The 12,411-nt window shown below is 70.7% G+C and overlaps 1 protein-coding gene across 11 annotated transcripts in view; it reads left to right on the forward strand.

The window, feature by feature from the left end:
• VAV2 (vav guanine nucleotide exchange factor 2) overlaps positions 1–12,411 on the forward strand; it is an 89,931-nt gene that overhangs the window by 60,854 nt on the left and 16,666 nt on the right. For 6 of the 11 annotated variants that reach the window (XR_004902386.1, XR_004902387.1, XM_036022458.1 and 3 more), the window contains exons 5-16: positions 26–128; positions 1,741–1,755; positions 2,598–2,696; positions 3,678–3,746; positions 4,503–4,603; positions 5,627–5,726; positions 6,442–6,537; positions 7,151–7,219; positions 8,314–8,400; positions 10,320–10,405; positions 10,990–11,122; positions 12,170–12,184. Coding sequence is in view for 9 of the 11 variants with exons in the window: in XM_036022458.1 (XP_035878351.1) it covers positions 26–128; positions 1,741–1,755; positions 2,598–2,696; positions 3,678–3,746; positions 4,503–4,603; positions 5,627–5,726; positions 6,442–6,537; positions 7,151–7,219; positions 8,314–8,400; positions 10,320–10,405; positions 10,990–11,122; positions 12,170–12,184 (973 nt within the window). In the remaining 2 variants the exon portion in view is untranslated. The remainder of the gene's footprint in view (positions 1–25; positions 129–1,740; positions 1,756–2,597; positions 2,697–3,677; positions 3,747–4,502; positions 4,604–5,626; positions 5,727–6,441; positions 6,538–7,150; positions 7,220–8,313; positions 8,401–10,319; positions 10,406–10,989; positions 11,123–12,169; positions 12,185–12,411) is intronic. The other 5 variants (XM_036022459.1, XM_036022460.1, XM_028512423.2 and 2 more) reach the window with 3 other exon arrangements.

Below are 12,411 nucleotides of genomic sequence, written 5' to 3' on the forward strand. Positions count from 1 at the left end.
CTCTGACGGCTCCCCTCCCGCGCAGCGAGCATGACCTGGGCGAGGACATCTACGACTGCGTCCCCTGCGAGGACGAGGGCGACGACATCTACGAGGACATCATCAAGGTGGAGGTGCAGCAGCCCATGGTAAGCCGCCGCGGCCACGCCCCCTGCGCCGCCGCCCCCGCCACCGCCGCCACCGCGCTTGCGCTCACCCGCACGGGCAGAGCCCGCCCAGCGCGGGGGCGCCACAGGGGCCGGGGAGTCTCCTAAGGAGCCCGAGGGGCAACGTGATGGCCACTGTAACCTTCCACGCTGCGTCGCCGTGGATTCTCCCTGCAGGACGCGCGGGGCTGCGAGCCTTTCCCGCCAGACGCAGTAGCGGGGCGCCGTCTGGCACCGCGCGCGGGGTCCCCCTTTCGTGCAGGGCCCGAGAGCCAGCTGCGCGCTTCTCTGGGGCGCGGCGTTCACTCCGGAGCCGGTGGCCCTCGGGCTCTCGCCACCAGCGTGGGCGGGTTGCCCACAGCTGCTGTGCGGGAGGTGGGGGTCCTGCGGGCCCCGGTGACCCACAGCCCCTCGGGGCCCCAAACTCGGGGGTGGTCAAGGTGCCGCTTGCCAGCTCCGGAGGCTTTCGATGCCCTTGGTTTTACGGGAGAAACGGGCCCCTGTCTCCAAAAGCGCATCGCGGCGTCGCCTTCCCGTGGCCCCAGCGGCGGTGGCGCAGGCGGGTGGGGAGAAGCGGGAAGCTGGGAGCGCCCTGGCTCCAGCCAGGCCTTTGCGGCGCTCGCCGCAGGGGGGCGTGGCCTCCGCAGCGGCAGCGCTCACGGCCCCCAAGCTCAGCCCCTAAGAACGTCTCTCATCTGCCGGGAGTCTTGGGGGGGGGGGTTCCTGCCCCACCAGCACCGGGGGTCTCGCTGTGGAGAGTCAGGTGGGGGTGTTCCCCGGGCGGGTCTGCCCTTCCCGGGCAGCCCGGCAGTGGGCAGGGCGGCTCTGTCCCCGACCCTTCTGGGGGCGTCTGGGAGAGGCTGAGAGGCCGGCTCCTCACCCCGCGGTGGGTGGCCCCTGCTCCGCTGCCCCAGGCACCTGGCTCGGCCCCCTGCCCTGGGCACCTCGTTCCCCAAGCCCCTCCCAGGCGGGTGTGTGCCCCGTGGCCCGGGGTGGTCTGGGCGGTCCCTGGGCCCCGGGTCGTCCAGGCTCCTGAGGGACCCCCGAATGTGTCTGGCCTGCAGGGACCCTGCAGTGGGCACCCCCAGAGCTCTCTGCTGTCCCTGGTCCTGAAGCGCACAGGGCAGGACCTGGGGCACGGGGGGCCGGTGCCCGCCCGCATCCTGGGGACACAGTGGCGCCCCACCGGCCCCGCTCTGCTCACGAGCTGTCGCATCCACTCAGGCAGGGCGGGCCTCCTGCCTCGTCCTCCGAGATACAGAGCCGCCGGCCCCATTTCGTCACCTGTCACGTCTGGGGCTGTCGCTCTCGGCGGCACCCTGAGCCGGAGGTGATGGGGAGGGTGGCTCTGACAAAGGCAGAGGGAGCCCCAGAGGGTGGCAGGTGTCCCTCTCGGAGGCCGGACGTGGGCAGCCCAGCGTCCGCTCAGTCCCGGGGCTGCCCCCTCACCCAGCGGGGCCCGAGGCCATCCCTGAGGCCGCAGGCTAAACGCCCGTGAGTGGGCCTCCCTGAGCCCCCCCACCCTGCCCACCTTGGGGGTGATGCGCCAGCGCTGCTAACCGGGTCTCTCTGCCGTTTGCCTCCATGCTCTCAGATTAGGTACATGCAGGTAAGCCCAGCCTGTGGCGTCTGCCTCCTCCTCCGCCGGCGGCCTCGGGCCCGCGCCCCGTCCTGCCCACAGTGTGAGGGAGACCGTGGGCCCCCAGCCTCCCCACGAAGCCTTGAGGGGGGCAGCAGCCCCCGGGATGAGCAGGGCTGCCGCCTGGGAGGGAGCCTCGGGCGCTCCGGCCGACCCCGGCCGCTGGGGCGAGTGCCTGGGCGGCTTTGCAGAGAGAGCTGCAGCCCCGAGACCCTGGGCCTGTCTCAGAGGAGCATGGGGTCGGGGTGCGTGTGAGCCTCCGTGTCCCGTCACGGGGCCCAGCTGCGTGTCCCCGGAGGCGACCACCTCCATCCGAACAGTCCCACCACCCTCCCCCCACGGCCTCTTCCCCGGCACCTGTAGCCATGGTCTCCGGGTCAGTCCTGCCCCCAGCCACCTGGCTCCCTCAGAGGTGGGGGAGAGGCTCTGCCTCGTGCCCGCGTGACCCCCGGTTGGAGGCCAGTGGGCACTCGGAAGCCCAGCCCTGGAGAAATTGGTGTCTTTCTCTGAGGTGCCAACGGGCTGACTCTGGGACGGCCACTCAGTTGGCCGGCCTGGGTCCTCAGGGGGCTCCGGAGCTCCCCCTGCACACACACAGTGGGTGCTTTAAGCAAGTCACCCTTGCTGTGCGCCCTCCCTTCTCTGGCACTGCCGCCCGCCCCCGGGTTCACCCCGCACACCGCCCTCTCGCACTCTGGCTGCCTCACCTGGACAGGGAGGGGAAGGCCTCGGGCCCCACCGCCCCCCTCCGGCCCCGCCCTGTCGCCTGCGGGCCCCCCCCCCGGCTCACAGGGTGCGCCCCCCCCCCCCAGAAAATGGGCATGACGGAGGATGACAAGCGGAACTGCTGCCTGCTGGAGATCCAGGAGACCGAGGCCAAGTACTGCCGGACGCTGGAGGACATCGAGAAGGTGGGCGGGGCCTCGGCCTGCTCTGGGGCCGCTGGGTGCCCTGGGGGTGGGGGCAGGTGCAGGCCCTCGGCGGGCCTCTCGGCTGGCCCTGCCATCAGGCAGTCCCTCGACCCACCGGGCCGACGCTGAGGGGGCTGAGGAAACCAACATCGCTTCCGAGATGGAACCTTCCTGGCTGTTCTTTGGTTGCGGGTCGGCCCAGTGGGGCCCTGAGGGGGACACCTCGGTGGGTCCCTCACCGTTGAGGGCGCCGTGCGGCCTCCGGCCAGCAGTCCTGGGACGTCCTGCAGACCCAGGTCTGGCTCGGGCCTCCACCCTCTCCCCCGGCAGCCCCCCCCCTTCCGTGAGGCCCAAGGTCACGGAGGAAACAGGTGGGCTGTGTGCTCCGTCCCTTCACGGCCCCCCCCAGTCCAGAACACGGCCTTCGCCGGCTGGTGCCGCCGTGTGTGGCATGGCCGAGGGACAGTGCTGGGGGCCTGAGCACGCTGGGGGCCTCTGCCGGGGCATGCGGTGTGCACGGGGGCCAGGGCCCCTCGGGACAGAGCCGGCAGGGAGAGGGGCGGGGGCCTGGTGCAGGAGGTGGCATCTGAGGCCGGACACAGCACTGCCTGCCTGCTGGTGCTCCTGGGCGGGGACAGCGCCCCCTGAGGGCCGGTCTAGGGGCACAGCCAGGAGCATTGGGTGGGGGCCTGTCACCCCCACAGGTGCAGTGGTGTGGTGGCCCTCACCTCCCTCTGGGCCTTTGTTTCTGCCACTGTCTCAAAGGACACAGACATGCTCCCCTCGGTCATTGTGGGTTCAAGGCAGTGCCACGTGGAGGGACCCCCGGGGGCCCTGCCCCTGTAGCCAGAGCCGGTGCTCTGTCGGCGCTCAGGCCCGCCCAGGGCGGAGCCCCGGTCCCTGGAAGGCTCTCCGGGGAGCGGAGCCCTGGCGGGGGGCAGCCCCCCTGGGCTGGGCTGAGACGTGGGCTCTCTCTCGCAGAACTACATGGTGCCCCTGAGGCTGGTGCTGACCCCGGCGGACATGGTAGCCATCTTCATCAACCTGGAGGTGAGCGTCCGCGCCCGGGCGCGGGGGTCCCGGCTGCGCCGTGTGCCGATGGCTGGCGGTGGCAGGAGCACAGCCGCCCCTCCCTCCGGGACTTGGGTTCGAGGGGCTGGGAGCTCGCCTCGGCCGCGGTCCGTGCCGGCCCGGGGGGCTCAGACAGACGCGCCCCGGGAGAGGAGTGAGGTCTGACCAGCAGCTGCAGAGAAGCCTGTCCCCGGCCCTCGGAGCGCAGCCGGACTCGGTCCCCGGGGGCCGTCCCTGTGGGAGGCGGGGTCAGCACGCAGGGCCGGGCGGGCTCGAGGCTGCACCTGGGGGCTCCCTCCACGCTGCTGGCAGCCACCGGGCGGCCCTGCCCACCCCCTGGGCCGCCCCCCCCCCCCCGTCAGTCCGAGGGGTGGGCTGTGGTCCCCTGCTGCTCTCGGCCGACCCAGACCCTGGGGCTCCCCTGAAGTGGAGTGAGATCACCTCCACGGGCCGTGGCTGTGAGAGTGTCAGGGACAGAACAGGAGCCCGGGGGCCCCTGGGGAGCCCGCCCTGGGCCGGCCACGCGCACCTGGACAGGCGGATGTGCCCGTGGATGCCCCCTGCAGACCGCGGAGGGGACTGCAGTGTGCCCGCCGCCCAGCGCCTCCCAGCCACACTGCCCCCCTGCGTTTGCCCGGGAACGCACCGGCCGGCGGCGAGGGCCACGAGGGCCACTCAGGCCCTGCCAGCCTGGCCGGCCCGTCCACGTGCTGACGCACCACCGTCCCCCCCCAGGACCTCATCAAGGTGCACCGCAGCTTCCTGCGGGCCATCGACCTGTCCATGATGGCGGGGGGCGGCACTCTGGCCAAGGTCTTCCTGGAGTACAAGGAGAGGTGAGTGGCAGGCCCCGCCCCTCCGGGGGGCTCTCCGTTCCACCCGGGACCGTGCAGGGCCCCCCCGGGGACGGTGCCCAGGGGGCGTCCCTTGCTGTGTGTCGCCTGAGGCAGGTGGCTGTGCTCCCCCCGGACCGTCCTCCCCTGTGAAACTGAGGAAGCTGCCTGCCCTCCGCTGTCACAGAGGAGCAGGCTCCTCCGTGCACGGCCTGGGTGGGCCCAGGCCTCCCAGGGGGCCCCAGCAGCCACCTCTGCCTCTGGACCGGGGGTCTGAAGGACGTCAGAGCCACGACAGCGTCCCCTGCTGTGCACCAGGCCTCGGGGAGTCGGGAACCGGGCCCCTGGGAGAATCCGTGCCTTGCCTGGGGTGGGGGGAGGTGGCAGCTGTGGCCAGTGCACAGCCGAGGCCGCCTGGGTGGGTCCCGGTGAAGGGCCCGGGGACCCCTGGGCAGGGGACCTGGCTGAGCGCCCAGCCTCCGGCATCCTCAGAGCCGAGCGCCTTCCCCGCTGCTGCCAGGGTGAGCTGAGGCCGGGCCTGGCCTCTGGCGCCCACACCCAGGGGAGCACCGCTGCGGCCAGGTGGGCGGGGAGGCCTGGACTTCTGGGGGTGCAGGGTGGGCATGACCAGCGCCAGCCTTGCTGGGGTCCCCTGTGGGGGCTTCTCCCCTCTGGCCGCCGCCCTTCTCGGCCCCGACCTGGAACAGAGCCATAGAGGGGGGCCTTCTCGGGTTTGGGGAGGGCAGGGTCCCCTCCTTCCCAACGCTTTGGCCACCCCCTCCGAGCCGGGCGGTATTTCGGGAGGGGGAGGAAGCGGCCACCAGGAAGAACGAACCCTTTCAACACGCAGCGATGAAACGCCACACGCGTGTGGTGTTTGCGTGTGAGGCGGTGTCGCAGGGAGAGGCCTGTTTGCTGTGCACTCAGAGCCGCTGTGGCTCGAGGCTTCCTCAGCAGCACACGTGTACATGTGTGTACATGTGTGTGTACACGTGTGTGCATGTGTGTGCCCGTCTGCACGCCCAGGCTCCTGATCTACGGCGAGTACTGCAGCCGCATGGAGTGCGCCCAGAACGCGCTGAACCAGCTCCTCGCCAGCCGGGAGGACTTCAGGCTGAAAGTCGAGGTGACCGTTGCCCCCCGGTCCGCCCCCCAGCCCGTGCCTCCCGGGGGCAGCCCCTCGCCGGCCTCTGGCCCGTTCTGCGGGAAGCGGGGAGGAGGGGAGCAGTGACGGGAGTCTCCTGTAGGTGGCGGTAGCAGGTGGTTCTCTGCCCTCCGTCGGGGTGGGGAGTGGCGGCTGGAGGTCGCCGTCCTGGGCCAGGACGCAGCCTGCGCCCTCGGGTGCCGTGAGCAGGGCCCCAAGGACCGGATGTGGCCCAGCGAGGCTGCGCTCCAGGCTGGGGGGCGCCCGCGGCAAACCCCATTTCCAGGGTGGGTGCTGGAGCGGGTCCATCTGCTCCGGTGTCAGTGCTGGGGGTGCTTCTTGGAGGCACAGGATGCCCCTGGGTGTCCGGGCCGCTGGTGGGAGCCTGTGGCTCGGCGGGTGGGCCCCCTTTCCCCAGGGTGTGAGCCGGCTTTCCCCAGGGTCCTGCAGCAGGCCCAGGAGGGTGCCAGCCCCAGAATCCCAGAGCCCTCGTGTGGCCACGGCGGCCCCCTCGGCCGTGAGAGGCGGGGACCCCACACCTGGTTGGGGGGGCTGTCTGGGAGCCAGGCCAGAGAAGGACCGGTCACCCGGGCCCCAGTTGCGGCCTTGGGTCTGTTTGGGCTGCGAGCGCCCTAGGGCCCAGGGTCCCCAGCCAAGGGTGCTGACCCCGACGCGCTGCCCCTGCCCCTGCCCCCAGGAGTGCACGCTGAAGGTGCAGGACGGCAAGTTCAAGCTGCAGGACCTGCTGGTGGTGCCCATGCAGAGGGTGCTCAAGTACCACCTCCTCCTGAAGGTGAGCGCCTCGCTCAGCCCGCGGTCGGGGGCGGGGCCGGCAGGCTAAGTCAGGGGCTGCTCAGCGTGTAAAGACTGGGCGGTCTGTATTAGGAACGGCTTGTGTGTACAGGGGATGTTTGTCGCAGAACACACACAGGAGAAAATTATGGTTAAACTTGGTAAGAGAAGAGAAAATAAAAGACACAGAAAGGAGCCCTCTGACCAGGAATGAGCGAGTTCCTTCCTCCTCAGCCATGTCTGAGCTCCCTGGTAGCCATGGTAAAAATGGAAACAGGAAGTCTTTCTGGACAGACAGACCTGGGGCGAGGCAGGGGTTTCTGGGAGTTGCTGAGGGAGGCTCTTGAGTGACTCCACCAGGCCCCTGTTAGCTCCACACCTTGCTCTGTGCTGTCCCACGTCCCATTGTCCCTGAGACCTGGGGACACCCCTCCCTGGAGCAGCGTGTGGTCTAGGTGAGGGCCCACGGTCCGTCTGCTGGAGTTAGGCCGCCATCCCGGAGCCTGGGCCGGCGGGAGGGTCCCTGGGGGCCTCCTCACACCTGCACGGGTGGGTGTGAAGAGAGGCCAGGACCCCTGAGTGGTGACCAGGACCCCCTCTCACCCCACCCCCAGGAACTTCTGAGCCATTCCGCCGACCGGCCGGAGAGGCAGCAGCTGAAGGAAGCACTGGAAGCCATGCAGGTGGGCGGGTAAACCGAGGCAGGGAGAGGCCGGGCCGGGCTGGGCTTGGAGTACCGAGCCTGTGTTTTCGGACTGGAATTGGGCTCGATGACGAGCCTTGCTCTGTGACCACAAGTGTAGATTTTCCTGGGAACAGAGCCGGGGACGGGGTGGCGGGGAGACCCACCCAGGGGCAGCGGGGCAGGTGGGCGGGGCCGGAGGCCTCCTGTCTTCCTGCTGCCTGCGCGTCTGCCAGGGCCGGCCCTGGTTCCCAGGCACTGGACATGGTTCCGGGCTGCCCCCTGCCCAGCCCGTGACCTCTGCTTGCTTCTGAGATCCCTGCCCCGCCCAGCCAGCCCACCGGTGTCCCTCTCCCTCTGCCCAGGGAAGCCCACCGTCTGGACATGCCTCCTCGGGGGGCGAGGCTCCACACCCCTCTGGGGCTCCCCTCTGCCCCCCTCCCCGAGTCAGGCCGGGCTTGCGTGGCTCTGCGGCTGTGGCCCCTGAGGCTGAGCGGCTGCACAGGGTGCCCGGCCGTCTCCTAATGTCACTGCCCTGCCAGGGGGCTCCTTGTGGGAACCGGCAGGGGGGCGCTGGAGGGGGGGCTGGAGCTGGCCCCCACCTCGGCCTGGCCCGAGGGTTCCACCCGAGGCAGCCCGCCCTCCCGCTGGGCAGGGTCCGTGCCCTGTGCGTGGGGTCTGGGGTGGGGCCGGGTCCCCTGGCTCGCTCTATAGCGCTGGGTGCTGGGCCCAAGGACACTCGGTCCTCTGAATCTCGGTGCACACTGCCCCCTGGTGGCCGGCAGGGGCTGCAGCACGTGGACACAGCTGGCTGTGGGGTTCACCCCTGGCAGGCTGGGGCCTGCGGGGTGTCCGCTCCCCGGAGCTAAGAAGCCGGCCGATCCCAGTCTCCTCTGCTCCCTGTTTCTCCATCTAACCTAGACTCCGGCCGGGGGCAGAGGTTTGGGGCTCCTGGTCCAGCCACCGGGGTGTGCCCTGGGGTTGCTGTGACCTTTCCTGCCTCAGCGTCTTCACCTGCCTCAGTGGCCGAGCCCCGCTGGCCCCACCCGCTCAGGCTTGCTGACTGCCCCCCCCCCCCGGCCCTGTCGCCCCCAGGACTTGGCCATGTACATAAACGAGGTGAAGCGGGACAAGGAGACCCTCAAGAAAATCAGCGAGTTTCAGAGCTCCATAGAGAACCTGGTAGGTGCGGCGGGGGCTCCCGGGCCGGGGGGTGGCGAGGGGCTTTGAAGACGACCTCACGGTCCCGTCACGGGACACGCCGCAGCGAGACGCACTGGCCCGGCCGGGTCCTGGGAGCCGGGATGCCCTGCATGTGCCGGGAGCCCAGTGCCCGGCGCTCAGGGGGCCGGCTGCCGCAGGCGGGGCAGCCCTCCGGAGGGTGGTGCCGGCCCCCATACCCGCCCTCCCCTCCCCGGCCTGCACCGAGGACTCTCTTAGGTCTGAGAGGCCTCGGCCCCCAGGGGGACGGCAGAGCATGTTGGCCCACGCTGCCCCAGAGCTGCCCCCGGGGCCTCCAACGGGCAGGGCTGTCGTGGGACCCTCAGAGGCTCACCCCTGGGCACTGGGTGAGCTCCCTGTCCCGCCGGGGAGAGGAGCTGGGCCACCCAGGAGGCAGACATGTCCGAGGGCGCCCACCACCGACTCGGACACCTGCCGGGTGTCCACCCAGCCTTCCCCACTGCTGCTCGGCCGCCGTACGGGGCCAGATGCTGCTTCCCTGTGGGGTCCGTCCTGTGTGCTGTGGGGCCGCAAGCGGTGCCCTGGGCCCACCAGACGCCAGTGGCACCTCCCCTTGTGGGCCCAGTGATGACGACCAGATGTATCTCTGGAGGTGGCCGGGTGCCCCCGGGGACAGAGGTGCCCCTGGCGGAGAGCCGCTCCGCTGTCTCGTACCAGACGTTCGCTCCCTCTGGTCCCCGGACTTGGCAGGGTCCCGGTGAGTCCCCGTCAGGGTCACACCAACACGGAGGCTTTTGCCAAGGAGGTTCTGGGAGCCCAGGCTGACGCCAGCCGCCCGTGCGCCCACCCCTCGCCCTCTGGGACCGGGGAGCCCAGAGAGGGTGGGCCCCGCACGCTGTCACCTGAAGAGCGCCCCTCAGGGGTCCCCAGGGAAGGAAGAACATTCCCAGAGAGAGGAGCTTGGGGCCCGACACCCTGAGGCCTGGTTCGAGGTGCCGGCGGTGCCCGGCGGGCCACGGCAGTCTGATTCCCCTGCGCCGACGATTCCTAGATGCTCCATCGTGGGCGGACACCACTGTGGTCACGTGAAGAGAGAGAAGGGTTCTGTTTGTCGTTTAGAAAGTTTTTATATACGTGTGCATGAAAACGTAACAAGACCACGGCCACAGTGGCGAACCGGCGTGGAGTGCTCCCGTGGGTCCGGCGTGCCCCAGCCTGTGCGAGCGTTCTCCGGAGCCGGCCCCCCGGGGTGGGGGTGGGGGGGTGCGGCGCCCTGCACCCACCCCTCAGAGGGCAGACGTGGGGGAGGCCCAGGGGGAGTCGCTGCGAAGCAGGGCGCTCACCCCAAAGCTGCTGGGCTCAGAGTCGCGTTCTGGCAGCTTCTGGAATGTTCAGAGAACGGAGAAGAGGATGCCGAGAACCGCCCGGTGCAGTGCCACGTGGGCCACGAAAATGGAATCTGAGCACCCGGGCGAGGGTTTGCCAGGAAGCCGCTTCCTGCGGCAGGGCAGCGGCTGGCAGGACCCCGCGCCCGCCCGCCCGCCCGCCCCCTCTCTCTGATAAGGCCCTTTGTTCCCCTGAACTTGGCCGGGCGTCTGGCTTTTCCTGCCAGGCCCCCACTCGGCGCACCGCACCTCCGTCACCTGTTGAGGGCGCCCTCCCTGCGTCTCTGTGCGTTCCTGCAGGGCTGAAGGGGGTCCTTGCCGGGGCTGCGGGGTCTGGGGGGCAGACAGGAGCCCCCAGGCCAGCTCCCTCCGTCGTCTGCTGTCCTCCCTTGTTCTGAGCACCAGCCAGGACCCCCCCGCCCAAGTTCATTCCTCTGGACCCCGTGGGAGCCGCCCCCCTTGGGCTGGTGCTCACCCGCCCCTCCCCCCTTGGGGGGGCCCTGGGGCTGCTGACGCCTCCCCTGTCTTCCCCAGCAAGTGAAGCTGGAGGAGTTCGGGAGGCCCAAGATCGACGGGGAGCTGAAGGTCCGCTCCATAGTCAACCACACCAAGCAGGACAGGTGAGCGAGCCGCCGCCCCGCGAGGGCCGCCCCCGGCACAGCCGGGCACCCGCCGCGGGACCCGGCTTCCCCGGGGCCGAGGGCTGCCTGCCCACCCGGCTTCCTGCTGCCCCGTTTTAATTGCTTCCTTCCTTCCCGGCGGCCGTGCCGGGGAGCCGTGTGCGCCAGCGGCTGCCGCGCCCAGGGCACTGCCCTGCCTGTGGCCGGCGCTGGGCTGGGCTGTGGGCTGGGCTGTGGGCTGGCGAGCGCTCAGGCTCCCGGGAGCCGGTCAGACGGCCGCCGCGTGAGCCCTTTGCTGAGTGACCGAGGGAGTGACCGAGGGAACCGTGTGCAAGGCCTGGGGCCGTGGCAGGGGGCACCGCCCACACAGTTTGGCCTGTGGGGCTCCGGGTCTGGTTAGCTGGACATGGAGCCAGAGGGTGGGGGCGCGGCCCCATGGACGCCTTGGGCCCGGGGGCTGGGGCAGGCGGGGCATCCTGGAGAGGCCGTGGCTGAGCAGCCGAGACCCGGGTGGGGGTCGGCGCCCGCGGGAGAGCCGTGCGGGGGGCCCCGCTCACGGCCCCCTGGCCGTGCCGTCGGGCCAGGTACCTGTTCCTGTTCGACAAGGTGGTCATCGTCTGCAAGAGGAGGGGCTACAGCTACGAGCTGAAGGAGGTCATCGAGCTGCTGCTCCACAAGGTGACCGACGACCCCATGAACAACAAGGACCTCAAGAAGGTGGGTCCCCCGTCCCCTGGGCCGCGCCCGGCGGGGGCAGGCCGTGGGAGCCCCCCACCGAGGGAGGTGTGGGGGGTGGCCTTGGGAAGGGAGTGAGGCCCAGTGGGGTTGGGGGTCACCCTGACCCTGGGGGCTGCGGTGTGGGCGGGGCCTCCCCATCTTCCATTCTCTTGTCACTGTGACTTCCGCCGGAGGCAGGCCCGCTCTGTGCCCGCCCGCCCGGCCAGCCCCTGCCTCTCTTTGACTCTCTCCCGGGAGCAGGAGTGGCCAGGGGCCCAGCTCCCCAGGGAGGAGGCAGAGCGGAGGGTCCTGGCCCAAGTTCTGGGTGAGAGCCCACCCCGGCCTCGGCCGCCCGGCTCCAGCCCATGTGGCCCTGAAGCAAGCAGGCCTTCCGGCCCCTCCCCAGCCCCTTGGGGGAGGGCTCTGGGTGGTCCCTGCCGCCGTGGCTGTCAGACCGTGTCCAGGCAGTGGGCCATGGCGGCTAGGGGTGGGGCTGTGGTCACTGAGGGTGGGATCTTGCTGTCCAGGGGTGGAGCCGAGGCTCTTGGGGGCGGGGCTATGGCTCTTGGGGTGGGGCTGTGGGTGGGGCCGTGGCTATGGGGGAGGGGTTGTGCTGCTGGGGTGGGGCTGCCGGGCCCTCCTGTTCAGTGTGGGTTCTGCAGACGCTTCTGGCCCCGGAGCTTGAGCCTGGCCTGTGGGCAGCCCTGAGCCCCGTGTGGGGGCCAGGAGCCCACATGCTACAAACCCCAGGCCCCGGACTTCGAAGTTTACAGTGCAGGCGCTGCCTGGAGGAGCTCTTAGGGGTGACCCACCCAACCCGGCGTCTGCACAAGCTTCGGGGGCCCAGAGGGGTGACCTGAGGCTGCTCCCCAGTCTCAGGGCCGAAGACGCAGCCCCCAGGTCCCAGCCCCTGGCACCTCGCCCCCTGGGAGGGGTCCTCGCTGGTTGCCCCAGCCTAGGGTCCCGGGCTGCAGCGCCCACCGCAGGGCTGGGCCGGGCCTCGTAACAACCTGCGTCCCCTTTCCTTCCTCTCCTCATGCTTCCTAGTCCCACGGGAAAATGGTAAGGACCCCGCTGGGCCCGCAGAGGGTAGGGGGTGCAGGGCCTTCTTCCCCCCTAGTTTCTGAGTCGTGACGATGACACGTGTGCAGGAGAAAAGGTCGGCCTTCACCGACCGAGGGTGCTGAGTGGGGGCCCCGCGCCTGCCTGAGCGCACCCACGCCACGCCCTGGAGGGCGGGGACCACGGCGCCCGGGCCTTCCCAGGCCCCCTCTGCCGCCCTCAGCCCT

This window comes from Phyllostomus discolor, chromosome 3, assembly GCF_004126475.2.
Source record: "Phyllostomus discolor isolate MPI-MPIP mPhyDis1 chromosome 3, mPhyDis1.pri.v3, whole genome shotgun sequence".
In the NCBI taxonomy this organism is placed as follows: Eukaryota; Metazoa; Chordata; class Mammalia; order Chiroptera; family Phyllostomidae; genus Phyllostomus; species Phyllostomus discolor.